This window comes from Meleagris gallopavo, chromosome 1 (genome assembly GCF_905368555.1).
Source record: "Meleagris gallopavo chromosome 1, MGAL_WU_HG_1.1, whole genome shotgun sequence".
In the NCBI taxonomy this organism is placed as follows: Eukaryota; Metazoa; Chordata; class Aves; order Galliformes; family Phasianidae; genus Meleagris; species Meleagris gallopavo.
Window position 1 is genome coordinate 143,702,157 of NC_139404.1, and position 26,817 is coordinate 143,728,973.

Below are 26,817 nucleotides of genomic sequence, written 5' to 3' on the forward strand. Positions count from 1 at the left end.
ACTGGAATGACACCTGGTGTTACTGTGTTGCAGTTGTTGTCTTCTTTGTCTTCTTTCTACCATATCAACTCTTTGAAAAGGTATATAACGGCAGGACAAGGGGAGATGGTTTTAAGTTGAGGGAAGGAAGATTTAGGTTGGATGTCAGGGAGAAGTTCTTTACAGAGAGAGTGGTGAGGAGCTGGAACAGGCTGCCCGGAGAGGTTGTGGATGCTCCGTCCCTAGCGGTGTTCAAGGTCAGGTTGGATGGGGCCCTGGGCAGCCTGGTCTAGTATTAAATGTGGAGGTTGGTGGCCCTGCATGTGGCAGGGGGGCTGGAGATTCATGATCCTTGAGGTCCCTTCCAACCCTGGCCATTCTGTGATGTAGTGGTCAGAGATGATGGTTTTTCTAGGTTCCAGAAAATCCAGAGAAAGATTACTCCTTTCCTATCCCAAAACATGGCGCACATCACATTACCCATTGAGGGCTGTGACTTGACCTTTTTCTTTGGTGGGGAATTCATATGTGTCCACTCAGTGGACTGCCATTTTGACTGGGGCTTGTAGTGGTGATGCTGTGTCTCATCACCAGTAATGATATGACCCAGGAAACTGTCACCTTCAGCCTTGTATGAATTCAGTAGGGCCTGACAAACTTGCATGCGCTTTTCTTTCTGTTCCTATGTGAACATTCATGGAACTCACCTGAAACAAACTTTGCAATATTCCAGCATTGCTACCAGAATTTCTAACACACTGAAGCCAATATTCAGCTCAGTTTACAGTTCCCTGGCCGTTATCCACCAGTTTGTGTGAATGTCACACATCTTCATTTCCTGGTGGGACAGCTGTGCACGGCCATCTGGAACATACCTCATCTTTTAAGCTGCTTTTGCCACTGCTGAAGCACACCACTCACTTCTTGGTCTTCACAGTTGTTTGATGAATGTTTCCTTAAGTGTCGATGAATGTCCATGGGTGCTGTTGTTTCTGCATGGAGTAATTCAGTGATACCCCTTTGCTTCATACACATGTCTGTCTGTGACATTTTGAAAGGCTGCCCCTCTGCTACTATCTGTCGTATGGCAACAACATGGAATGGTGTATTAGTGGGAAGGTTCAGCTTCTGCTGCCCTACCAGCAGGCATTACTTTTGAAGCAGCCCTCAAAAATTGTCTCGAACTTTTCAGTAGAGAGAGGTTTTTGTATTCAAATAATAATTTTGTTAAATAGAGCTCTCTCCCAGTGAAAGGTGATCTCTGAATTAATAAACTGTGGCCTCATCTTTATGCTGAAGGATGTAGAGCAAATTAACATTCCTAATAGTTTAGTTAGGGCAAGAGACTCCTTAAGAAGTGAAAGGAATCCAGAAACTGAAGGTTATGGGCAGTTCTTTTATCACCCTGTCATGGCTGAGGAAGGCGAAGAACGAGAGGCAGTGGTAAGCTGGCTTGAAATCTTTGCTAAAGTCCAAGGATGTGTCTTGAAGCTGTTCAGGGAGTGCACTCTAGAGAAAGATGAATTCTTTCCAATGATTCTTACAGTAAAAGCACACACTTTCCATGAGTCAGGAAATGGTAGAAAATACAGCATGCCAAATAAAAAAAAGTTCTTTTTTATTCTCTAGTGGACTTGGCTCAAAAGCAAAGAATATAATTCATAAATAGCCACTGAAGGAAGCAGCTTCTTCTCTTTTGCCAGCAAAAAGAATCTGTCTAGTTTCAGTTCTGATTCTGGAGCATTTATTTAGACAATAACTATAATCCTTTTAATAAAAAAAGAAGGTAAAAATTAAGAAGTTATGTTTTCCCATCCATACTGTATACTTCAAACTTGTGTGCCATATTACAAAATAATAAAATTGGCTTTCATGAGTTAGACTAATTTCAGCCCTCAAACAAGCTAAGTCAGAGGGCCTGGCAAAAAATATTTAGCCTCTTGTCTGACAAGTGTATTTGAATGTCTCCTTAAGTTCCAGTTAATTTCATGTTTGCATTTAACTGAACAACATCGTTCTTGGTATTATCGTCTTTGATTTTAATCTGAACAGATTGTATCTTGCTTGTGGGTAGACACATGGTTAACACAAAGGTCATTGCTACTCAGCTGGTGAAATCCTTTCCTTCAGAGGGAAATGGGGAGTCAAAGTGACTGAACTGCTGCTGATGCTTTAAGAAGGCAGATGGTGCCATATCTGTTCGTTCTCATGAAATCATAGGGCAAAGACAAGTTAGGGACAGACATGAGAGAAGGTCTGATTATAGGAGACTAATCTTGTAATGCTAAGCAGTGTATGTTGATCAGAAAACATTATTACCTGTTATCTTCTTAATTTCTTAATGAATGAAGAGCATGAAGGTGATCGTGGCAATCTTGCTGCAAGTCTGAAACTGTTTTATTCCAGAGAATTGCCTTATTGTTTTACTTCTGTCTGCAGCATATTTGTTTTTTGTTTGTCAGGTACTGGGATAAAGAGGTGCAAAAAGCAAAAAAGAGAGGAAAAACACCCCATTTGACAAAAGCTATTATTCTTTGTTACTGGAAATCCTATTTAGTTCTTGGAATTTTCACAATGATTGAGGTAAGTGATATAAAATGCGATGCAGCATATTTCTTAGCTAGCAGTGATGTGGAATTTGACCTTTGAGGTTGTGTAATACTTAGATGATTTTATGCTGAGTTGTTCAGAGAATCCATACTGTTCATATACTCTCTCAGAAAAATAAGACAGAGCTGCAGCCCCTTTGAGACTGAAAAACTGAGCTGTGGCTGCAGAGTTATGGACTTGTAATAGAGAATGATTCCAATGCAATACTTTTGAGACATTACAAACTATCTTACTTGCTTTATAGGGCTTAGCTTTATTCTGTGTATTCTGTGTATCTGTGTATCTGTTCGGGGTTTTTTTTCCTGATATATGTAAATGGTTGTAAAGGACACATTAAGTTATCCTTGAATATGCAAGTGTAATATATATTCATGTAACTTCTATAACCTCAAAGCTCTTACTCATAAGTAACAGAGTTTTTTTAAAAAATTTACCTAAATCTTAATGCTTTTAATTTTTTGTTCTCTAAAACATCAAGCCAATTTTTATAAAAACGTACTCCAAAATAATTTAACCCTTTAAAAATAATGGGTACGTTTTGGAGTACATTTTTATAAAAATTGGCTTGATGTTTTAGAGAATAAAAAAATAACGTAGGATATAATTTGTGGCAGTAACTTGACTTTTATTTGCTTGGACACTGAGATCGGAAGCGTGGTATGATATAAAATTGTTGATGCTTTTTTTTCTTCTTCTTTTTCTTTTAGGAAACCCTCAAGATAGTTCAGCCAATATTTTTGGGAAAAATTATTAGTTATTTTGAAAACTATGATGCCTCAGATGAGGTGGCTTTGAATATTGCATATTGCTACGCAGCTGCTCTGTCTGTGTGCACACTCATTCTAGCTATAATGCACCACTTATACTTCTATCATGTACAGCGGGCTGGCATGAAGCTAAGAGTGGCTATGTGTCATATGATTTATCGGAAGGTAAGCAAAATTTACATGTAATATTTGGTGTTCAGTTGCTATTTCATGTGATGTGTGGGGTTAAAAATACAGCTCTTTGTTATGCTTATTCTTGCAATGCCACTGAAGTTACTCGTTTGTAGAAATGTATTTCACTCTACTAATATACATCATCTCTTAAATGAATCTTTGTGCTTTTGCTCTCCCTAACACGATGTCTGAATGACCACTTCAGTCCTCATAGTGAAGGCGATGAACTGAATAGCCCTTAAAGCTTAGGACAAGCTGCTGGTGTTCACCTGCTGCTAGTGGAAGGGCTGGTTGCTGGAGCAGCAGGAGGTTGTCAGCATCCAGCAGAAGAGCAGAGCTGCTGGTGGGTGCTGGGCCCTACCTGCTTCCTGCCTGCAATCTCTCAGTCCTCCAGTTTCTTCCCCAGGAAGAACTTTGTGTTTGAATGTCACCATGAGCCTCCGCACCCCCGTGCCTGGGAGTTGCTTCACTGTGTGATCTTACCCCCCTGCTGTGATTAATGGCCTGACTCATTTCTGTTTTCTTCCGCAGTGCTTTAGGGACTGTGAACTGCCTGCTTTGCAGGACAGGGGGATTTCCGGCTAAGAGCATGGGGTTAGTTCAGTGAGATGTGAAGATAGTACAGTATTGCTGCTGCCCCCTCCAGGCTGCAGGGCTGCTATCAGATGGAAGGTGGATGAGGAGGAGCTGGGGATATCACGTTACGAGATGAGGTTGAGTAACATAGTGCCATATCTGTTCGTTCTTAAGTGTGAAATGCTGGCCTTGGGGTGTTCTGGGGAGCGAGTAAGCCAGTTCTGAATGTCTGCTTCCCTCTTCTGGAGGTGCTGAGTGCCTGAGCCATTGAGTCTGTTTCCACTTCCAAGCTGGTAGTGGATGTTAGAAGAGAAAATGCCCTGCGCTTCTCACTTCAGCAACCTGCCTGTGGCAGACCTCAGCAAAGAAGTTTGAGTGAAGGATCAGGAGTGTAAATCTTACTTAAAATACAAATAAAACCATGTTACTTTAGCCATAAGTGCCACCCACTACACTTAGAATGCTGTGATAGATTATGTGAGGTTTTTAGGTAAAGCAGTAGAAGTGAGGAGAGCAAAAATTGTGAGTGGAGATTCTTTTTCATGTTATTCTTCTCCCTCTTCTGCTACTTTGGAAATTGTCCTCTGGGAACTCAATTCTAACATGGCACAGTGCTTTCTTGTACGTAGGCACATCTCTAAGGTATTAATTTACTGAACTGATTATCATAACAGTTTGAAATTCATGAAATATGTATATAGTGATTTTGTTGTTGCAGTGTTGATATTAGCTTAGAAGCCTAGAAGCTTGGCAAAGAAGTGTTTATAATGTGCATCCTTATTTCTAGAGATGTGATTAAATGTGAAATTAATCTCCCCTCATCTCATAAATGTTTACTCCTGAGGGTGAAGGCTGAGGTCGCAGTAGAACATTGATAAACTCTACTAATCAGTTGTCTTCATTATCTGAGGCTTATAGATAGGTCATACTTCCTCTTTATCCCCATAGATGCTTTTGAAAGAATCTGGATGCTGATTTACTAGCAGTTTTGCTGTGATCATTAAATGCTGTAGTAAATAGAACCTTGGATTTGCAAAGATGAGTGGGTTGAGTGGGAGAGCATCCTTAATACAGAACTTCAGATAGCAATCAAACTTTTTTTTTCAGATAGCAATCAAACTTTTTTTTTTTCTGTTTCTGGGAAAGTTAAAATCTCATCTTATTTGCAAAAAGCCTGTATTCAAGCTCTGAGGTGTTTTGTGATCAGTAAGAAGCACTTGTGATGCACAGGAAAAAGGCAAATCTGTCTCATACCTCAACTTCATGCTTTAAAACCAAAGACTACTTATGGAAGGCTTGGAGGTGAGGAAGACTTTAATCATATAAATTCTTGAAGGTTCAGAATTAAACACTGAAGTGGTTTAGCCTGTGAAATAGTTGAGACAGGAAGCAGACAGAAAGGTGTCAGGAGTTACTTGACTGAATAGTTACAGTATTCTTCTCTGTAGTCACTTCTTATCCCATCTCTGTGCCCTTGAATTAGCAGTTTGGGGCACGGAGAGATTAAAACACTAAGATTGGAGTACAGAAGTCAAGGAATGGTAAAAATACTGAAATTTGGTCTGTACAATTACATCTGAAAAAGAACAGAGTGTAAACTGAACTAGTAAGTGTAGAAATGGCCAACTGTGTTATAGGCTGCATTAAAAACGGGTGGCCAGCAGGGAGAGGGAGGTGGTTGTCCCCCTCTACTCAGCTCTTGTGAGGCCCCATCTGGAGAGCTGCGTCCAGGCCTGGGGCTCCCAGTACAGGAAGGAGCTCTTGGAGCGGGTCCAGAGGAGGGTCACTAAGATGATCAGAGGGCTGGAGAACCTCTCCTATGAGGAAAGGTTGAGGGAACTGGGCATGTTTAGCTTGGAGAAGAGAAGGCTTCAGAGAGACCTCATTGTGGCCTTCCAGTACTTGAAGGGAGTGTATGAAAAGGAGGGAGAACGGCTGTTTATGAGGGTGAATAGTGATAGGACAAGTGGAACGGTCTTAAACTGAGACTGGGAGGTTTAGGTTAGATGTTAGGAGGAAGTTCTTCACACAGAGGGTGGTGACATACTGGAACAGGTTGTCCAAGGAGGCTGTGGATGCCCCATCCCTGGAGGCATTCAATGCCAGGCTGGATGTGGCTCTGGGCAGCCTGGTCTGGTGGTTGGTGACCCTGCACATAGCAGGGGGGTTGAAACTAGATGATCGTTGTGGTCCTCTTTCAACCCAGGCTGTTCTATGATTCTGTGATCTAGTAGCTGAGGGTGGCAAACAGCAGTGCCCTTACCCTTTGGGGTACAGCTGGTGAGACCCAGCGTGGTGTCAGTCCCAGTACCCACTGGCAGCCCCAGTGAGAAGAGGGGATGGAGCAGCCCCAGGGCATTTGCAAGCAGGACACCTTTCCTGTATTTCCTGACTTGAGTTTGAAAATGTGCTTGTGGTCCTTTTCAACCCAGGCCATTCTTGATTCTGTGATATAACTAGAAACTGTTTTCTTTGAGAAAGGATTTGTGCTGGGAAATAGATCTGTATGGAAAAGTAATGGACAGAATATCCTTGAGCTGAAAACAGAGAATTGGCAAATGTAAAGTCAAATGTAAATTCAATGTATAGTTGCTTTTTAAAAATTGTTAGCTTTAATTATTTTTTTAGTTGTGTTTCTTATCTTGAGAGTGAATTTGGAAGTGCTATGATCAAAGCAATATTTAAAGCCATAGATGGTGGAAAGGGAAAGTAGATGTGCATTAGGTAGAAACGCTCGGTGTTTTTGGGGAGTGAACTTTCCTGTTACAGGAAAATGTGTAGCACATTTTGTTTGTTATTTTATTTGTGCAGCAAAACTGTTTCTTTGTAGCAAGTATAGAAGGAAGCAGAGTCTGTTATCTGCATCTTAGAGCTATCTCAGTTTGCATCTCAGTGGTAATACTCAGACTGCAGGTTTATAGATAAGATATTTTTGGGGATATTGTTGTAATCACATTCTGTTTTCTACCGATTAATCTATATCAGCCTGCAAAACTATTTGGTATTTATTGCTGTTGTTTTTCATAGTACGCGCTTCATTTAATATAAAATAGAAATTTTAGCATTTAACAGGTGTTGATACCAATGGAAATGTTTACACTTTGTAGAGGGATATTAACTTTGCTTTTCAAAGACAGACAATGGAGTTTGCATTGTTATTAAGGAGTGATAATATAAAAAGAATAACTTCATTTATTGTATTCTGGCAGGAATCTCACTACAAAATTATTTTGATTGTCCAAACATTGTCCTGATTTTAATTTGTTCTTCAGGTAGAGTTTTCTATTTTAATTTTGTAAAGTTGCTCATAATGTGGGTGGGAGAGAAATGTAAACAAAAGGTTAAAAGCTTTTCCGTTTAGCTTTAATAACTGCTATGTTGGTATTTTCCCACCTCAGAGAAAGTGATGAGAGTGTTTTTTATGGCACCTGTGTTCTTGCAGTCTTTTCCCTATACTGCTTGTTTTTTCAATAGGCTCACCTTCAGGACTTTGGAATGTTAACCAACATATTGTCTAACGTTTTAGAATTGTGCCCAGATACTCTCAGGCAAAAGCTTTTGCTCCAGCACTGTATTTGTGTATTGAGTCTTCTAAGTATATGCATTCTGTGCTGTATAAGCTGTGACAAATTGGGACTGCTTTGAATTTTTTAGGCACTTCGTCTCAGTAATGTAGCTATGGCAAAAACTACCACTGGACAAATAGTAAATCTTCTCTCAAATGATGTGAACAAATTTGATCAGGTAAGAACTATTACAGATCTTTCTGGTGATAAGTATTTCTTATGAACATTTCTTCTAGTTGTTTCTCAAATATCATGTGGAAAGATATATTCATAGAGTCATAGAATCATAGAGTATCCTTAGCTGGAAAGTATCAATAGGTATCATCGAACCCAACTCCTTAAAACATTTTTTATTCTCATAAGGCATTCTTTTTGCCTATTTCATACTTTCCTGCTGTTTTCCTAAGCTCAGATGAATGTTGGTACAAGCCAGTCAATGTGGGGATTTATTTGCTTTCTAAAGCTTAGGCACCTCAGTGTAGACTGCTATATTCAGGTCTCTGAATCTGGTGCAGAATTGCACCAAGTCTTCTGACTGAATGCCTCAGTATCTGCTGCAAACAGAGGTGCTTTCTCAATTACACATTATTAGGATTTAATGTTTTAGCTAGGACTGAAAGCTGATTTTTGTTTCTTATCTCTTTGCCTAGGTAACAATTTTCTTGCACTTCTTGTGGGCTGGACCAATTCAAGCTGTAGCAGTAACAGTACTTCTCTGGATGGAAATAGGCCCATCATGTCTTGCAGGAATGGCGGTACTGATTATTCTTCTGCCTATACAAACCTGCATTGGGAGGCTTTTTTCTTCTTTAAGGTAAGGTTGCATACATCAGGTTGTAGGTATTTCCTGACTTGAGCTTGAAAATGTGCATACTTCGTTGTCTGAGGGCTGGATGGAGTTAGAGTACTGGGATGAAAACAGCTTCCATTTGGTGAGGATTTTTGCTTTCTCTTTGATCTCTGCCAGTGTTTCTCATAGTTAATAATGCAAGATTTCTGAAGCTCTGTTCATAGGGATTTGAAGTTGTTTGTCCCTTGGAGATGCAGACAGTATCTGGCGCTTCTTAGACGTCCGGTGTATTAAAGCCTTGGGCTATTTCCGTAGCTCCCTTGTAGCTCTTCAACATCTACCTTGTAGATTTTGGGCATAGAGTTGCATAGCAACTTGAGCTTTGCCTTACCTAGCTAATGCTTAGGGGAGAGATTATTACTTGTCATTCTTGCCATGAGTTTGACTTACTGAGATTATAAACTTGGAGTAGAAAGCTCTGGAAGTTTTGTGTTTAAAAATCTTGCTGTCTCTCCTCCAAGATAAAGATGCAGAGAAGAAAAAGGCGAAGGAAATGAGAGAAAGGTAGAGCAATATTATGACCATTGTTTTGATGGCAACTGTTTCTAGCTCTAAGTTTCTAGGGTTGCAGATACATAAAATGGATCTGCGCTAGTTTTCTGCTGTCAGACAAATTTAATTTATTTTTCTGTGACTTCTTTAAAAATGACATACCTCAAGTGGGAATGTCGAGTTATCTTCAATATTCTGGCTTCCTAATTTTCCTTCTATTGTGTAATAAATCATGCTCTACTTTCATCTTGATTTTATAAATGACTTTTTCATTTTTCTGTGTGCTTGTACACTTTGTAGTGCTACGCATCTTTGTTGCATTTCTGTTCAGGGTGAATGGGTTCCTTTTAGCTTTTCAAATAAGCAGAACTTCATTTTTAGTGGATTACTGTAGGGTTATTTTCAAGCTGTATTTTAAGACAGGTTTTCCAGAAGTATTGACTGGCATTGTCATTGCATGGCTGGATAGGAAGAGAGAGCTGAGAATTATGAAGGTACACCGACTCAGATATACTTCTGCTTGTAATCGCTGTGTTAGTCTTCAGTTATTATGCTCATGTGCTATTTCTCAAATAATGAATCATTCCATATTCTCTGTCAGCTTCTTAGGTTTTTCACGATAAGATCTGTTTGTAGAATGTATATTCCTAAGTATAAATTTTCACTGGATATGTGCTATGCATTCATATGTGTCAAGCTACTTTCCTCTTGATTTGAGTTTTAATGTCAACAATTGAAATACTTAGCACCTAAATAGTGCCTTATCCATGGTGTTCAAAGTGCTTTTCCAAAGTGGTAAGCATTATTATCCCCATTTTACAGATGGGAAACTGAGGCACAAAGATTAAGGGACTTGTCCAGGGTCAGACAACAAGGTGACAAAAATATCTTCTGTAAGGTATGTATTTTAAAGGTTAGCCAGTGGCAATGTAACACTCCTTGGGTTTTTCTCCTATTAATTAATGGCCACTTTATTGGATGCAGTGCAAGGGAAAGAATTCGTTAACTAGAAGTAACTTTTGCTCACATAGGTATGCACATATCTCCCTGTTTGTGAATACAAATGCCCAGTGAACAGAAGGAGTTACTGGAAAAACTGGAGTGGATTTCAGCTTTGTAATGATGTGTATGTTCACGTGACAATTGCTGGAAATCTGCATGTATATAAGGAAATCACCCTATGAATAAGTAATTTAAGAATTTAAGGCTTTTCCACAAATCCAAGCACAGTCCATGTGGCACATAATTTGTGCCGTTACTCAACATTGCGTTTTTAACCCAATGTTGTAAATGCATGCACACCAGTTTATTATACAGGTGCTTACTCTGTCTTCTTCCTGTGCTTTTACCTGCAAGAGTACTGGGCGTTGCACAAAATACACGTGAAATCCTTTATTATTTGAGAAATAGTTCAGGTAGTGGACTGAAGACTGTTTAAAGTATATTCACAAGAACTGAATCCTTTCAGCGCTTATGCAACCGTAATGTTCCCATTTAGAGCTCTATGTATGCATTTATTTATTTATTAAAGAATAATATTTGGAACTGTTGCATCAAACATAACCAGAATCCACTGGATATGCATCATGAGTGTGAAAAGGAGTTCTGTGACTTGCTTAATTTAAAATGAGTATTAGTGTAATACTTCTGAGAAGACTTGTAAGCCTTGAGATCACTGGGAGACCTGATAGCAGCCTTTCAGTTTCTAAAGGAGGACTATAAGAAGGATGGGATCAGACTCTTCAGCAGATTCTGTTGTGATAGGAGAAGGAGAAATGGCTTCAAACTAAAAGAGAGGAGATTTAGATTGGGTATAAGGAAGAAATTTTTTACGCTGAGGATGGTATAGCACTGGAACAGGTTGCCCAGAGAGGTGGTAGATGCCCCATCCCTGGAGTCATTCAAAGTCAGGCTCGGTGAGGCTCTGAGCAACCTGATCTAGCTGTAGGTGGTCCTGTTTCTTGCAGGGGAGGCTGGTCTAGATGACCTTTAAAGGTTCCTTCCAACCTTCTGTCATCTGGAGGCCAAATCTGGAAGTTATCTTTGAAAGGTAATTGTTTTTGAAAGATTGCAGGTGGGAATCATTGTTACTACAGAGACATAAACAACACATTGTGCGTTTTGTGATGCAGGGGTGAGGGAGAAGGAGGAGGTCTCGCATTTTTTGAGGAAATCTTTTTGTCTCACTGCTTCTTTTTGAAAGAGGAAAAAAAGGACTTTGCAGAGATTCTCTCATTCCGTGCTAGTAAGGTTGGTTTAGGCTAAGCAATCTTCCTCAGTGCTAGTAAGAAGACTTGATTACTTTAGGGCCAGTTTTCTTGATTTCTTCTGTAATAACTTGGTTTAGCCACCTAACTTTTATTGATCACTGGGAATCCATAACTGGTAAGTTAGTTTAAAATGATGAGCAGTTACCTAATGTTCTTTCTTCATATCTCCTTTGATCATGACTGTACTAGAAAAATCTTGCAGGGGAGCAGATTAAACTGACATATTTTTTTGTTGTTGTTGTTGGTTTTTTTAATATGGTCTCTGAGCTTATCTTTCATTGATTTTACATATAAAAATATGTTAATTAACAGTAAAAAAGTGGGACTCATCAAAATAAGGCCCACCATAGGTAATTATGTGCTAAGTATAGTTATTTACATGAGTGAATTCAGAGTTGTAACCTGTTTTATTAGCATGGTTTATGCATTTGTGACATGGCTTCTAACTTTCAGTGCTTTTTTCCTAATTGAAACTGTGACTTTATTATTTAATTATATGCATTTCCTACTTTGTTCATCAATTCAATCATAATGCACGACTAGAGTAGGTATGCTTCATTCAGCATTTCTGAAAATCATCACTTAAATTCTCTTTACTTACTTAGGAAATTTAGATATGCTTTTGTTTCTTCTAAATTATAGCTCGTGCTGTGTTACAAGTAATCTGTACTTCAAGAAGGATTAGCCTTAAAAAGATGCAAACCAAGGCCAGTTTCATTAACATCAAAATACCATTTGGAGAATAGATTTGAAATGTGAAAATACCTCTTAAAAATGTATGCTTTTCCAATTTTTTTATTTGCTCTAATTGTAACACTTAGCGTTTTTATTATTATTATTATTATTATTTTTAATACATGAAGATGTAATTTAAGGAATACAATGTGCTGGGACAAACTGATACACAATTGCAGACATGAATCAACTGACAGTTCCCTAAGAGTGGGGAATGCCAGGAACATGGACAGAATTATCAAATCTGTTTGCTGTGTGTGAGCTATAAAATACTGTTTAAGAAAGATCATCTAATGCAGTTTCATTTGCGTGAATCCTCTAGAAGTAAGAGCACAAACTTAATATGAGTGTATTATAGATAAAAATAGTTTATCTTCTTTTGAAAATCTGATAATTTTTACTTCTGTTTACAGGAGCAAGACAGCAGCCTTTACAGATGTCAGGATTAGGACCATGAATGAAGTCATAAGTGGTATGAAGATAATAAAGATGTATGCGTGGGAAAAATCATTTGCGGAACTTGTGAGTGGTTTGAGAAGGTAATCCTGAAGAGATACAGTTTGGTATGTGATCTGTATCTGCTTCCATTTTTTACATGTCAGTAGGTGCATTATTTTGTACTTTAAAGTGATGTTTATTTGAACTTCATTGGCTTTTTTAGTCTTCTATAGCAAGAATGAAGGATTGAAAATATATATTCCGAGAGGACAGAAGAAGTAAGAAATCATTTGATATTTGTAAACTACATATATTTTTTATTTTCTTTTACAGTTGTGCTTAAAAATGGCAACTGATAAATAAAGTAATTGAACAGGTTCATCCTCACAGCCCTCTAAGCTAGTAGAATGAGACCAGTAAGCAGACATTTCTCTTTTGAGAAATATGTGGTATCTGACTGTCCTAAATGAATGGCATCCTCAGATACTACTCTTCTTCACTTTTTGCCTTTTGAAGTATTGCTCCAACCACCTGGAAGGGGTGGAAGACAGAATGATAGCAGTTCAGAATTGCTCTGGTTGTGCAGCATTGTTTCTTTGTAGAGATCTGTCAGCATCTGATTAAAACTTAACTCATAAATTTGTTTTTCAACACTACTTTCTATTCTTGACAGGAATGCAGGTGCACATTTCCTAGCACTTAGTTTTCATGCAGTGTTTTTCTTCAGCATATCAGTAGAAGGTTATTAACCTGCCATAGATTCTCTATTACTTTTTTATCTGTCATTATCTATTTATTTATTTGGCATTCCTTTTTTTTTTTTTATATAGCATTTTTTTCCCTTCCATATGCAAGTTTTCAAATGTGCTAATGTTCCCCAAGATATTTCTTCCCATACACATACTGCAGTACTAAAGAATATAGGATCCTATGCTGACCAAGTTGTCTCAATTGATTGAAGGTTTCAGTGTCTTGCATGGAGCCAGAGAGGGTATTTCCTTATTGAAAACTTCCTCAGTGGGTGCATTCACATCACAACGGTCAGCACCTCATTAAGATTAGTGGTTTCCTATCCAGTGGTGGAGTGAAATAAACTCTTCCAAAACACGTCTTGAGCCCCCTTTCACTGTGCTGTGAAAAAGTTAGAAGTTAGAAATTTTAAATTCAGCCCATTTGTTGCTCAGTGTTTCCACAGTGGCCCTGAAAAGTTAAGATGACATTTGAACTTCTCTGCTGTCTTTTTTCCTGTGGCTGTTGGTGTTAGTTTCCTTTGAAATAACTCTCTTCCATAGACAGTGTGGTATATAATATAAAGCCTATGGGTAGATTGTAATTTATCAGATATTTATGGAGAATAGCACAGAGAACTTGTTAATTATCCACAGATAGTGAGAAGATTATTAGAATGTGGGAAAAAATTTTCATCCAGAAGTAATTAAATTAGACCCAGTTCAAATAGTTTACGTACAAGTGTTCTTTCGCTGTCCTTTGGAGGAGGTCTGAAATTGTGAGCCTTTAAGCTGGGAAAATGTCTTTGAAATGCTTTGAAAGTCTGTCAGTTCAGCCAATTTGGCAAGTATAGTGGGAAAGTTGCTTAACTAGTTTTCCAGTAGTAGATCCTGCATCTTTGTCTTCATAAGTGAGGACCTAATGTATTTCAAGCGGTGTGATCATGACTCGACTTTCTCATCTTTGCATATAGTTTCCAGTAGAAAGTAATCACAATGATCAAGTTTTTAACTGAGAATTGCTGGAATATTTAGGAAGATAAGTTAGGAATTGTTTTAGTAAAATTCCATGTTATTTCAAGCAGATAAAAGTATATATGTGGGGAAGAAGCAAATTATTTTGTCTCTTTTGATAAAGAAAACCTCTTACTTTACCATGAATTTAAGCCTGATGGCAGTATCATTATAGCTAGTGCAGTAACATTTTGAGCACTGGACTTGAGGAGTCATTTAGAAATCAAAACTGAAATTTAACTAAAATGAAAACTGAAAACACGTGTTTTATCAGCTATTATGTTTCTGCAAGGAGACTTCTGTGTCTGTGCCGTACATCACGTACTGTTTAGCTGAGGGACTATTTGCCAGGACAACTGGCCTTGCAAACCAGAATTCTCTTAATTATGAACCAGAACTCCTGGAGCAGAAGAAACCAGGAGCAGGGTCCAAAGTGAAAGGATTTAGACTGAGATCAAAGGAAATTCTGCAAATCCCGTGATCCAGCTTGAGGAACAGCAGCTGATTGATGGTCCACAGATGGACTCTTAAAAGTTATGGAAGTTGCCCTATTTTTCTGGTTGTGGAGGATGTGTTGATCTTGTCAAGAGTTTGTGAATAAACTCAGCTTTTTTTGTGTTGAAAGGATAAGGACCTGCTTGATCCTTGACCATTATACAGATTTCTTTTCTTTTTTTCTCTTGTACGCCATCCAGAAATAATCAAAGCAGGTTAGAATGGGAATTGAGATGATAGTTTGACCGAAAAAGGAAAGAAGAGTATTTTTGTTTTCTGTCTCTGAAAGATTCTTCTTTTTCCTATAGCTATGAAGACACTACATATCTTAACTTTTTATTTTCCTCAATTCCTAAGACTTTTAAATTTTATTTTCCATGTACCCTGCTTTCTTTACAGTTACTTTTGAGTACGGTTCTTTACATATGAGTTGGGGTGGTGCAAGGGGAGGAGAAAGGATATACAAGTATAATCCTGAGAATGGAATCTCCCTCATGCTATTGTTGAGGGCACCTGTGATGGAAAGGATTGATGTGAATACTTATATTTTGCATTTTTAGGAAGGAGATTGCCATGGTTTTGAAAAGCTCCTACCTTCGAGGATTGAACTTAGCCTCTTTCTTTGTGGCAAGCAAAATAACAGTGTTCATGACTTTCATGGCATATGTACTACTTGGCAATGTTATCTCTGCAAGTCGGGTGTTTGTTGCAGTGTCCCTGTATGGCGCAGTCAGACTGACAGTAACTCTGTTCTTCCCTTCGGCTGTTGAGAGAGTATCCGAGGCAGTGGTTAGCATACGGCGAATCAAGGTATGATTACTGGTGTGAGTGGTTTGGTTTCACTGGTGAAAAAATATTAGATTGGGGTAAATAGAAATGCTATACATGTAATTATATGGCTTTACTGAGTGTCACTATGCCATTTAATAATGAAGGTACCTAAAAATGTCTTTCTTCGTATGCCTGAGTGTAATAAAACTTTTTTTGATGAATTTGCTAATTGTACTAAGTCCACGTGGAAACTATGTATTAAACAGAAAAAATCTGCTCTTCAAAGAAGTATTTTGTGAAAGGTGATGCAGATGGAGTTAGAAAAGCATAAGGTGAGAAAATCACTACCCAACAAAATTGTAGTCCATAACATTTCTTATTACTGTTTAAACTAGACTACAGGAGGAAAGAAAGAGAAATGCTTGGGATGCTGGATGTTGCACAACGTCTTTTCAGTGCTTACATGTACCTTGTGTTCAGCTCCCGCACAGTGCTCTTTCAAGTGATCATTCTAGTTATGCAGGTTGAGAAACATGAGTGAAAGTCTAAACAAGATGCCTTAAGAACAAGACACAAAGGCATTTGAGCAGATAGTGGCAATCTTTTTTTCTCGTGTCTTCTTTTCCAGTATATCCTACAAGACAAAAGATTTTGCTCCTGAGAGCTGGCTTCAGTTTTTCTGCACTTAGGATTCTGTAGAATGCTTTTTCAAAACTAGCTCCAGAATGAAGATTCACTGGAATGGACAAATAATTGTCCTGATGAATCTTTAGCATCCCTGATGCAGACACCAACTTTCTAGCTTCCATTTCCAAAGCTACAAACTGAGTTAGGCATTCTGCTACTGATGACAAGATGCTTTGTAACTAAAGATGTGTTACTGAAATACAAGTAAGTGGAAAGGAATTAGGAAGAGAGACTCAGAATACAGGGGAAAAAAAGGATGAGGATGATGGCTAAAGGATGGGCAAAACTGAAAAGAATTGTTTTGCTTTTTAAGAAGTTACTTTCTCCATAAGCTTTATAGAACAAGTGAGTTTTCAGTGCTGATCATAAATATGCTCGGTTGGAGACAAGAAAGCAGGAGATACCATGCTTCAGGTGAAAATAGTATAGTTGGATGGGAAGTATTTGCTGTTCCTCTGTATTCATGCATAAATACATAAGAACTGTGTGGCAGAAGGTCTTTGTTTTTTTTCTTTTTTTTCCTTTAAGCTGTCATGTCCCCTCACCTTAGCTATACAGCTGCATCTCTCCTTGAAGCTCGTGCTTTTTGAGCAATGGCTCACGGTCCCATTGTGAAACAAAGTGAGAACAGTTGTTTTCCAGAGGGCTATTTTGACAGAGACTGTGGAAGGAGGGTAAAAATTATCTTAGTACAAAAGATGGAGGTTTTCTTCTCAAGGACATGGTCCTATCTCAAGCTGATGTTTGTTTCTCAGCATCCTGTGGATACTAGCAGTTTTATTTTTCTCTGCAAGGAAGATTATTAGGTATAAAAGTAACAAAGGACTGTTTTGAGAGATCTTAAGTCCTTAAGGCTTAAGTTATTCTGCTTTTGAAAACTTTATTCATAGTGTTGATTTTCTGCACTCATCCTCTGCTATGTAAAACTCCTGGTGTTAGCCCTGTAATTTTTTTCTTGTTCTGTACTGCTTTTCTTTAAAATCTTCCATGTGTGGTACTGTTACATTTTTTATTTAAATGGCTAGCTAGCATTTATAGCTGATTTGAATGCTGCTGCTAGAAAAGTAATTCCCGGTAAGAGCTGAAGCAGGAGACTGATTCCTTGCTAATAACCCTCTGAAATCTGGGCCATTATCTAAACGCAAATCATATTTCAAAGGTTTTTTTCTTATGTCACATGCTGCAATATGGATTTAGGTATGTTTGGAATTTCTTTCTGACTTCCACCGTCATCTCCCAGATTCTCTCTCAGACCTGCCATTTGCACCTGCCTGTCTAAAACGAGACTCAGCAATACTCACCTGGCTGGAGATCTCAGACTTCTATTGACTTGCACTTTTGCCTTTTGGTGGAGATGTATGTGTGTGTTGAATTTGGAGATTGCTGCATGAAATGCTTTGGCTTCTCACAGCTCTCTTAAAAATGATGCTGAATTTTCAGCAAGGTCCCTTGCGCTTGCTAACATGTAGAAGTGCTGTTCTCATTCTCAGAGCTGTCTGTCAGCTCTGTTTTGTTTCTTCCTGGTTCCTGACTTCTGTAAGTCTTCAGCACCAGTCTCATGTCTGCAGACTGTTAGCTCAGTACTTGTTAGCTACACTTGACATTTCTAAGGTATTGTCTGCTAGAGACCTATTTAAGGTCTTCATAGTCAGCAGTTCAAGTCATGATAGTTTTTCTGTGTTTTATTTTAAACTTGTGGTAACTTTTACCCATGAATTTGCCTTTTTCCTTTCAAAGCGTGTTTGAGCTATTTATGATCTAGCATCTAGGCAAGGAAAGTAAGAAAGCAATGGAACAATAAGGGGTTGCAGTTAAGGTTTCATCTCTTCTTCATGGGAAGAGGAAATCAAACAATTATAAGGTTTGTCAGGACTGATTGTCAAGTTCTGTTTGCTTCAGGAATTTTCTGTTTGCCCAGCAGGTTGCTGTTAAGAGTCCCACAGTACTGCTATGTAATGAAATCTGCGCTTCCGAGTGATCTCTGGGATGATCAGCTAGTTAGAGGTGCATTGCTTGAATGAGTTGTGCATTGCTTTGGAAATACTATTCTTTCATGAGTGTGTGTACTTTGTCCATCAACTATGTTTTGTATGCTGCTTGCAAAAGCATATTCTTGGGTTTCTTTCCAGTCTCACATTAGGCAGTATCCTGTTCTTTTCTTTTATTGCAGAACTTCCTGATACTTGATGAGGTCTCACATTTCAAACCACAACTGCATGATAATAATGAGAATGTCATTCTTCATGTTCAGGATTTGACTTGCTACTGGGATAAGGTAAATTTACTTTTAATAAATGTTAAGAGTATACTTGTGCTGTAGGCAATGTAAGCCTAAAAATCACAATGTCTATGCATAGTGTGCTCTTGTTTTGTATTCCATCATTTGTGTTGGAGAAACCTTTTAGCATGTTAGACTAACTCTGCTGAATAGTATTAAACAGTATCAAATGCATCTTAAAAGTACCTATGCTTGAATTTATACTAACTAAAAACCTGTACGTTAATTCTGAAAATGTCTTGTTATTAAACAGGATTATAATGCAGCTTAGATATTCAAATTGGAATTAAAGACAGTCAGCACGTTAAAGCAGGCCTTAGCATATGTGTTCTTGTTTTTTTTGCAATGAACTGAATGTTGATCAGTGCTTTAGTCTAGAACTAGTACGGTATTATACTTCCCATAGCAGGTTTGAAAGCTTTAGACTAGTCTACCAGTCTTTGTTACTCTGTGTATTTTAACTGAGAATGTTCAGTTACAAATTGTTCTTTACTTAAAATGCATCACACTCGCCAAAATGATGCTTAACAATCTATAGGAAATGGTTGCACAGTATTCCCATAAAACACCTTCAGGTTTTTCCTGAGTTATTTATATTATGTAAAGCTGGGTAGCGTGACTGGAATTACTGGTTTCCTTTCTGTTTAAAAAAGAAAACAAAACTCCTAATTTAACTTTTATTTTGATATTTAATTGAAATGTGCATGGGAGAAGAACAGTTCTCCCAGAAATTTAAAAGCAGCTCGGAATATTTCTCTCACATACTCTTATAATAATGCAAATTAATTTTATACAGTTGCTACCTGAAAAGATGGTGAGTTCTGTGAGAGAGGATTTATAAAAGGAATAATAAAAGTATGCTGTACTTTGTCATGTAAGCAACTTAGCTTGCTACCCGCTGTTTCTCATGACTGGTTGGATCTATGTATAACAACTGTACGGCTGAATGATGATTTTTTTGTTTAGTTGTTTTTAAGGATTATGAGCCAAAGTAGATACTTAAGGAAAAAAAACAAACAAACCCAAACACACCCCACAAATCCAAAATCACTGGAAGTAAAAAAGGGATTATTAGATAGACTCTTAGGAAAACAACTTAACATGGTGTATTACAGTTTATCAAAAGATAAACAAAACCAATTAATTCACGGTCACACTCTTGTTTTACTGAGGCAAGGCTTATCTGAGTTCCACAGGCTAGTCTGATAGCAGCATGGAACTAGAGATTCTTCAATACGAGGTTTTTCATGATGTGTCTTTAATTTCTGGAACAGCCTGTCTGTTCTACTGAAAAACTTAAAATTTAAAATTCAAGAATTTGAACAGTGGCCAAGTTTGTCCCTTGTCATTTTAGTCACTTAAATGAGGAGCCTAAGCAGCATAATACTTCTATACAATGAATTATCTCTGTAGATGGGATGAATTACTACTTCTATTTGGATATGGGATATAATGTCTGCCCACGCTCACCTAAGGAGTTGCTACCACTGAAAGGATCAGTCCCGTGTCCTTCTACCATACTGCTTTGTTCTTTGTGCCATGTTCTAGCATTAATGCTTGTATGTGTGACCCCATGGTGAGACAGTCCACAGGGATAAAGCAGTAGAAAATGAATCACTTTTTATGTGATTTGTTCTTTGAAAGCTGAGTCCCATGAAAAACCTATCCACAAAGCTAGGAAAGAAGAAGCGGCAGCAGAAGGAAAATGACAGGCACAAATACTTACCAGGGTCCAAGGGAGTTGAGACATTTGGTGGCAATTAGCTGTCAGATGAACTTATGCATAACATCAGTCTGTGCTCTAATTTAAAGTGCCGCAGTGCCTAAAAATGGGGCAAACTGTCTTTAATTATAAATAATGGTGTTTTTCAAGAATAGCATGCTCTTGAGGTAGTAGTAGGACAAGGGGGAATGGTTTTAAACTAAGACAAGGGTGGTTTAGATTAGACATTAAGAGAGAATTTTTCACTCAGAGGGTGGTGACACACTGAAACAGGTTGCCCAAGGAGGTTGTGGATGCCCCATCCCTGGAGGCATTCAAGGCCAGGCTGGATGTGGCTCTTGGCAGCCTGGTCTGGTTGTTGGTGACCCTACACATAGCAGGGGGGTTGAAACTTGATGATCATTGTGGTTCTTTTCTAGGCCATTCTGTGATTCTGCGATTCTATGAGATACATGTGGTCATTCTTTTTGCTTTCATTACTAGTTTTATGTAGGGTCCATGATATCTTAAAAAACACTTGAGCGTCTAATATTTGGATAATTATTTTTAAGATTTTTTTTTTTTAATTCTTCAATGATTTAGGCTCTTATGATGTTTTGTTTTGAAAACCTGGGCAAGAATCTTTTGTAATTTCAGAAACATGACTTCAAGACCTCATTACAGTCATCAAGAGGTCTGTGGTAGGGCTGGTGTGGGGGAAAACTTATTTACTTTTCTGTAAAGATTAATTGATTTAATAACAGATATTTTCTCATCCTAAAAACTTTGCATTAAAAAAAATGCATTTTCTTTCATAAACTGGTGGGGCCCTCCAGACCTTAACTCCAATTTAGTACCTGAACAGGGTACTCTGGACCGAGAAATCAAATCAATAGCAGAATTGAGAAAAGAGCAGCATTGCTGCCATCTTATGGAGATAAACGATAGCAACAGAGTGGTTTTGGAATGTTACACAGCACAGGCAACTTTGGATTCTTATGCTGTGGCTGATTTAATGCAAAACTCATGGTTGTTTTGTGAGATAGCAAATCCGATAGGATGTGTGCTACTGGGCTTTAAGGGCTTTCCTGTTTCATCAACATGAGGAGGCACATGCATGTCAGCCTAGTTCTCCCAGTACTCACAGATATGAGCGAATACCTCTCATAACCTCAACCATACTTTTCCCAGATCATTTAAAAGAGCTAGTTGCAAGCTTCCCCTGTTGGCAGTTTCAAAATTTAGTCACAGGGCAGCTTGATTGCTTTTATTTTACTGTCTGCATTTTAGTGTCAGTTGTACTTAGTACAGTCTAAGATGGATATAAGGGCAGGTCCTGTTACAAGGATGCTTTGCTTTAATGAGAGGGAACTGTTATTAAATACATGAAGATCCTTTATTTTCATAAAAAATAGGGGAAATGAAGTGGAGGTGCCACTTGGTATGTCAGTAATCAGCTGCATAGCATGGATGGGGATGGATGAGGAGCCAACTTATGGGTTGTTTATGGGTTTAAATTAAAAGTAGTGTATGGCCACGTGACATAATAGTGTCAGATATTGGAACTAGGTGGTATTTAAGGTCTTTTCCAACCCTAGCTCCCAGGATATGGAGAAGGCTGAGATACTCAACAACTTTTTTGCCTCAGTCTTTACCATCACGTGTTCTAGAGACGCTGTCCAGGTCTCAGAAGTGAAACGCAGGGACTGGAGAACGAAGAACCATACACTGTAGGAAAAAGTCGTGTTCAAGACCATCTGAGGAACCTGAGGTCCATGAAGCCTGCTGAGGTGCATCTGAGGGTATTGGGGAAGCTTATGGATGGAGTTGCTAAGCCACTATCCATCATATTTCAGAAACTGTGACAGTCTGCACTAACTGGGAAAGGAGAAACAAAACCTCGTTTTTTAAAGGGGAACAAAGAAGGGAGACCCAGAGAACTACAATCCAGTTAGTATCCCTTCTATGCCCTGCAAGATCATAGAACAAATTCTACTGAAAATTGTGCTAAGGCACTTGGAAAACAGAGGCCATTGATGACAGCATTGGTGGGTAAGGGAGAAGCAACTGATGTTAACTACCTGTAGTTGTGTGAAGCCTTTGACATCTATTGACATCATATTGACAACATGACATCTTTGTCAATAAATTTGAGAGATGTGGATTTGATGGATGGACCATTTAGTGTATAAGGAATTGAATAAATTGTTGCAATGAAAGTGTTGTGATCAACGGCTCAATGTCCTGGTGGAGACCATCAATGAGTGCTGTTCCTCAGGGAATTAGACCAGTGCTATTGGTCTGTCAACATCTTTGCTGATGACATAGACAAGGGCACTGTGTGTCCCCCTCAGCAGGTGTATGAATGACACCGAACTGTGTGGTGAAGTTGACATGTTGGAAAAAAGGGACTGCCATCCAGAGAGACAGAGGTGAGCCTGTGTGAACTTCATGAAGTTCAGCAAGGCTGTGTGCAAGGTCCTGCACCTTACAGACTGGGTAGAAAATGGATTGGGAAGCAGTCCTGAGGTGAAGGAGTTGAGGGTGTTGATGTAGAACTTAGCGTGAGCTGCCAATGGGTACTTGTAGTCCTAAGCTGCATCAGAAGAAGTCTGACCATCAGGTGAATGAGTTTCTTGCTGTACTTCTGCTCTTGTGAGATTCCATCTGGATTACTCCGTTCAGCTCTAGGGCCCAGAGCAGAAGGAGAACATGGAACTGTTCCTTCTCCTCCAGAGGAGGCCATGAGGATAGTCAGAGGGTTTGGAGACCTTTCCTATGACAGACAGGCTAAGAGAACTGGAGTTGTTAGCCTGGAGAAAACTCCAGCAAGCCCTCATTGTGGTCTTTCAGTACTTGAAGGAGGCCTACAGGAAAGCTGGGGAAGCAACTGTTTTATCAGTGCAGAAGAAGCACTCTAGGAGGTTTCTGGAGTATATATATATGGAGGATAACTTTCTGACGCAGCTGGTGAAAGAGCTGATGAGAGGAGCTGCTCCACTTGACCTGCTGTTTGCTAACAGAGTAGGTCTGGTGGGAGATGTGGAGGTCAGGGGCTGTCTTGGACAGAGTGACCATGAAATGATAGAGTTCTCGATTCTTGGTGGAACCAGGAGGGGGAACAGCAAAACTGCTACCTTGGATTTCCCAAGGGCGGACTTTGAATTAGTCAAAAGGCTAGTAGGGGGAATCCCCTGCGTATCAGTCTTAGAGAGAAAAGGGGTCCAAGATGGCTGGTTGCTCTTCAAGAAGGAAGTCTTAAAGGCGCTGGCTGTCCCCCTGAGCCTCAGAATGAGCCAGCGGGGAAAGAGACCGGCGTGGATGAACAGGGAGCTATTCTTGAGGCTCCAGGAGAAAAAGAGAATCTACCTCTTGTGGAAAAAGGAACGGGTGACTCAGAAAGAGTACAGAGAAGTTGTTAAGATGTGTAGAGAGAAAATCAGAAAGGCAAAAGCCCAGCTTGAACTCAACCTGGCCGCTGGGGTTAAAAGGAACAAGAAACTCAACAATACAAAACAAATACATCAGCGGTTAGAGGAGGACTCAGGAGTATCTTCATTCTTTACTGGATGAGGCTGGGAATGTGACCACTGAGGATAAGGAAAAGGCAGAGGTTCTGAGTGCTTTATTTACGTCTGTCTTTAAAGGTCACACTAGTTATCCTCAGGATACTCCACTCTGTCACCTGGTAATCTCGACTGGAGTGCGGGCAGAACCCCCTGCGATTTGGGAGGATGCAGTCAGAGACTTACTACTCCAACCAGACTGCCACAAGTCCATGGGGCCGGATGGGATTCACCTGAGAGTGCTAAGGGAACTGGCAGAGGTGATAGCCGAGCCGCTTGCCATTATCTATCAGTGCTCTTTGTTGACTGGTCCAGAAGACTGAAGGCTTGCCAGTGTGACTCCCATCTACAAGAAGGGTTGTAAGGAGGATCTGGGGAACTACAGGCCTGTTAGCCTAACCTCAGTGCCAGGAAAGGTTATGGAGCAGATTGTCTTGAGGGAGATCACATAGCATGTGCAGGACAACTGGGGGATCAGGCCAGCATGGGTTCGTGAAGGGCAGGTTCTGCTTGACCAACCTGATCTCCTTCTATGATCTAGTGACCTGTCTGATAGACAAGGGAAAGGCTGTTGATGTAGTCTACTTAGACTTCAGCAAGGCCTTTGGCACTGTCTCCCACAGTATTCTCCTGCAGAAGCTGGCAACTCGTGGCTTGAACGGGTATGCTCTTGGCTGGATAAGGAACTGTCTGGAAGGCCGGGCCCAGAGAGTGGTAGTGCATGGAGCTAAATCCAGTTGGCAACCGGTCACGAGTAGTGTCCCCCAGGGGTTGATGCTGGGGCCTGTCCTGTTCACTATCTTTATGGTGACCTGGATGAGGGCACTGAGTGCACCCTCAGTAAGTTTGCAGATGACAAGTTAGCTGGAAGTGTCAATTTGCATGGGGGTAGCGAGGCCCTACAGAAGGATCTGGACAGGCTGGATAGCTGGGCTGAAGCCAACGGGATGAGTTTCAACATGGCCAAATTCCGGGTCCTACTCTTCAGCCACAACAACCCCAGGCAACGCTACAGGCTTGGGGCGGAGTGGCTGGAAGACAGCATAGAAGAAATGGATCTGGGGGTATTGATTGATGCTCAGCTGAACATGAGCCAGAAGTGTGCCCGAGTGGCCAAGAAGGCCAATGGCATCCTGGCTTGCATCAGGAACGGCGTTGCCAGCAGGAACAGGGAAGTGATTGTCCCCCTTTATTCAGCTCTGGTGAGGCCCCACCTCGAGTACTGTGTCCAGTTTTGGGCCCCTCACTGCAAGAAAGACATTGAGGCCCTGGAGCGGGTTCAAAGAAGAGTGACAAAGCAGGTGAGGGTCTGGAGCACAGGCCTTATGAGGAGTGGCTGAAGGAGCTGGGATTGTTCAGTCTGGAGAAGAGGAGGCTCAGGGGAGACCTTATAACTCTCTTACTTTTTATATGTCTCTGTAACTACCTGAAGGGAGGTTGTAGTGAGCTGGTGGTTGGCCTCTTCTCTCGTGTAACTAGTGATAGAACTAGAGGGAATGGTTTCAAGCTGTGCCAGGGGAGATGATCTTGATGATCTTGAAGGTTCTTTTCCAACCTTGGTGATTCTGTGATCAGGGTGTATAGTGATAGGACAAGGGGGAATGGCTATAAACTAAAAGTAGATTTAGACTAGGAAGAAATTCTTCACATTGAGGGTGGAACAGGCTGCCCAGAAAAGCTGTGGATGCCACATCCTTGGAGGCATTCAAAGCCCGGTTTGGATGGGACCCTGGGCAGCTTGATCTTTCAGCCTCCTTCCAACCCAATAAGTCTATTCCGTGATTTTTACAATTATACATTGGTAAAAAAGGTGCAATATATAAGCTCTTACCAGTAGTATGACATAACAAATAGGTGTACTGTTGAACACAGAATTCCAGGTCATATATTTTTACTCAAATAACCCAAATCATTGTCTGCCAAAGGCTTCCAAGTTGCATGAGATGAAGCTATGTAAAAGCAAACAGTACTCTTCTGTTTTGACTTTTGATAGTCAGGCCTTGGTGAGAGCAAGCAGTCATAGCTTCCCAGGTTTTGAGAAAGCTTCAGACCCTCTCTCTTAAAACATATGCCTGTCTGCGTAGTGAAGCTGAATGTGCAGGGCTGGAGCTGTGAATGCTATGGAGATGGCCAGCTAAGACCTCCTGTTTTCAAGGCTACTGTCTCAGCTCTGTGCTGAGCAACAGCTTGGAGATGTGGGCTGGGAAGAAGTGCTGCTGCTGCTATTGCCTTTAGGTTCCTCGTTCCTTGAATGCAATTTTGTGTGTTAGTCATTTTGGATTAGAGATTGGTGTCTGTCAGAGGTGTTTGTGAATTACTGAAGAGGCAAACCACATGTCTTAAAATATGGTTGTCACATGGTTTGCTAACTTACAGTCATTTAAATGCATTATCCTCTGTTTCTAAGAGCTGTTTTGATGATATATATTTCATGACTGATGAGGCGTGACTTTTTCTTATATCCACAGAGTTTAGAAAGCCCAGCACTCCAACAGCTTTCATTTACCGTCAGACAAGGGGAATTACTGGCTGTGATCGGTCCTGTGGGAGCTGGAAAAGTAAGTCCATTCTGTGAGGTTTTTTAGTCTGTTAACATGGCTAAAAGCTTGAAATTGTAAAGATCTTTTGTGTGTAGCAGTATGCATTACATCAGGGTGCTGTCATTCAAGAAAGGCAGATGTCCTGTGGGTGGGGAAGAAAGTGTTCAAAGTTGGACTGTACTTTGCATTTTGCTTCTGGACTGCATGCAAAGGGTACTTGTGCATTTAGACTGACAGTACTTTGGGTGGCAGAGTGAAATAGGCCACCATGCCAAAAAACACTACTCAAGCTCAGTGATGTTTTGAATGCAATCAGACTTCTGAATTTTTGTTTTATGATGTTTTTCAGTCTTCACTCCTAAGCGCTGTGCTTGGTGAGCTGCCTAAGGAGAAAGGTTTGATAAATGTTTCTGGAAGAATTGCCTATGTTTCTCAGCAGCCTTGGGTGTTTTCTGGTACTGTAAGAAGTAACATACTGTTTGACAAGGAGTATGAGAGAGAAAAATACGAAAAAGTTTTAAAAGTCTGTGCTCTCAAAAAGGTATGGTTTTCTTTTTGTGTCTTTTACTTTCACCATTA

The 26,817-nt window shown here is 39.8% G+C and overlaps 1 protein-coding gene across 2 annotated transcripts in view; it reads left to right on the top strand.

Annotated features, from left to right (window-relative positions):
- Positions 1-26,817, top strand: part of ABCC4 (ATP binding cassette subfamily C member 4 (PEL blood group)) — a 151,492-nt gene that overhangs the window by 12,504 nt on the left and 112,171 nt on the right. For both annotated transcript variants that reach the window (XM_085215631.1, XM_085215630.1), the window contains exons 3-11: positions 2,442-2,562; positions 3,297-3,521; positions 7,761-7,850; positions 8,323-8,486; positions 12,433-12,558; positions 15,255-15,504; positions 18,323-18,427; positions 26,167-26,256; positions 26,588-26,779. In XM_085215631.1, coding sequence (XP_085071757.1) covers positions 2,442-2,562; positions 3,297-3,521; positions 7,761-7,850; positions 8,323-8,486; positions 12,433-12,558; positions 15,255-15,504; positions 18,323-18,427; positions 26,167-26,256; positions 26,588-26,779 — 1,363 coding nt within the window. The remainder of the gene's footprint in view (positions 1-2,441; positions 2,563-3,296; positions 3,522-7,760; positions 7,851-8,322; positions 8,487-12,432; positions 12,559-15,254; positions 15,505-18,322; positions 18,428-26,166; positions 26,257-26,587; positions 26,780-26,817) is intronic.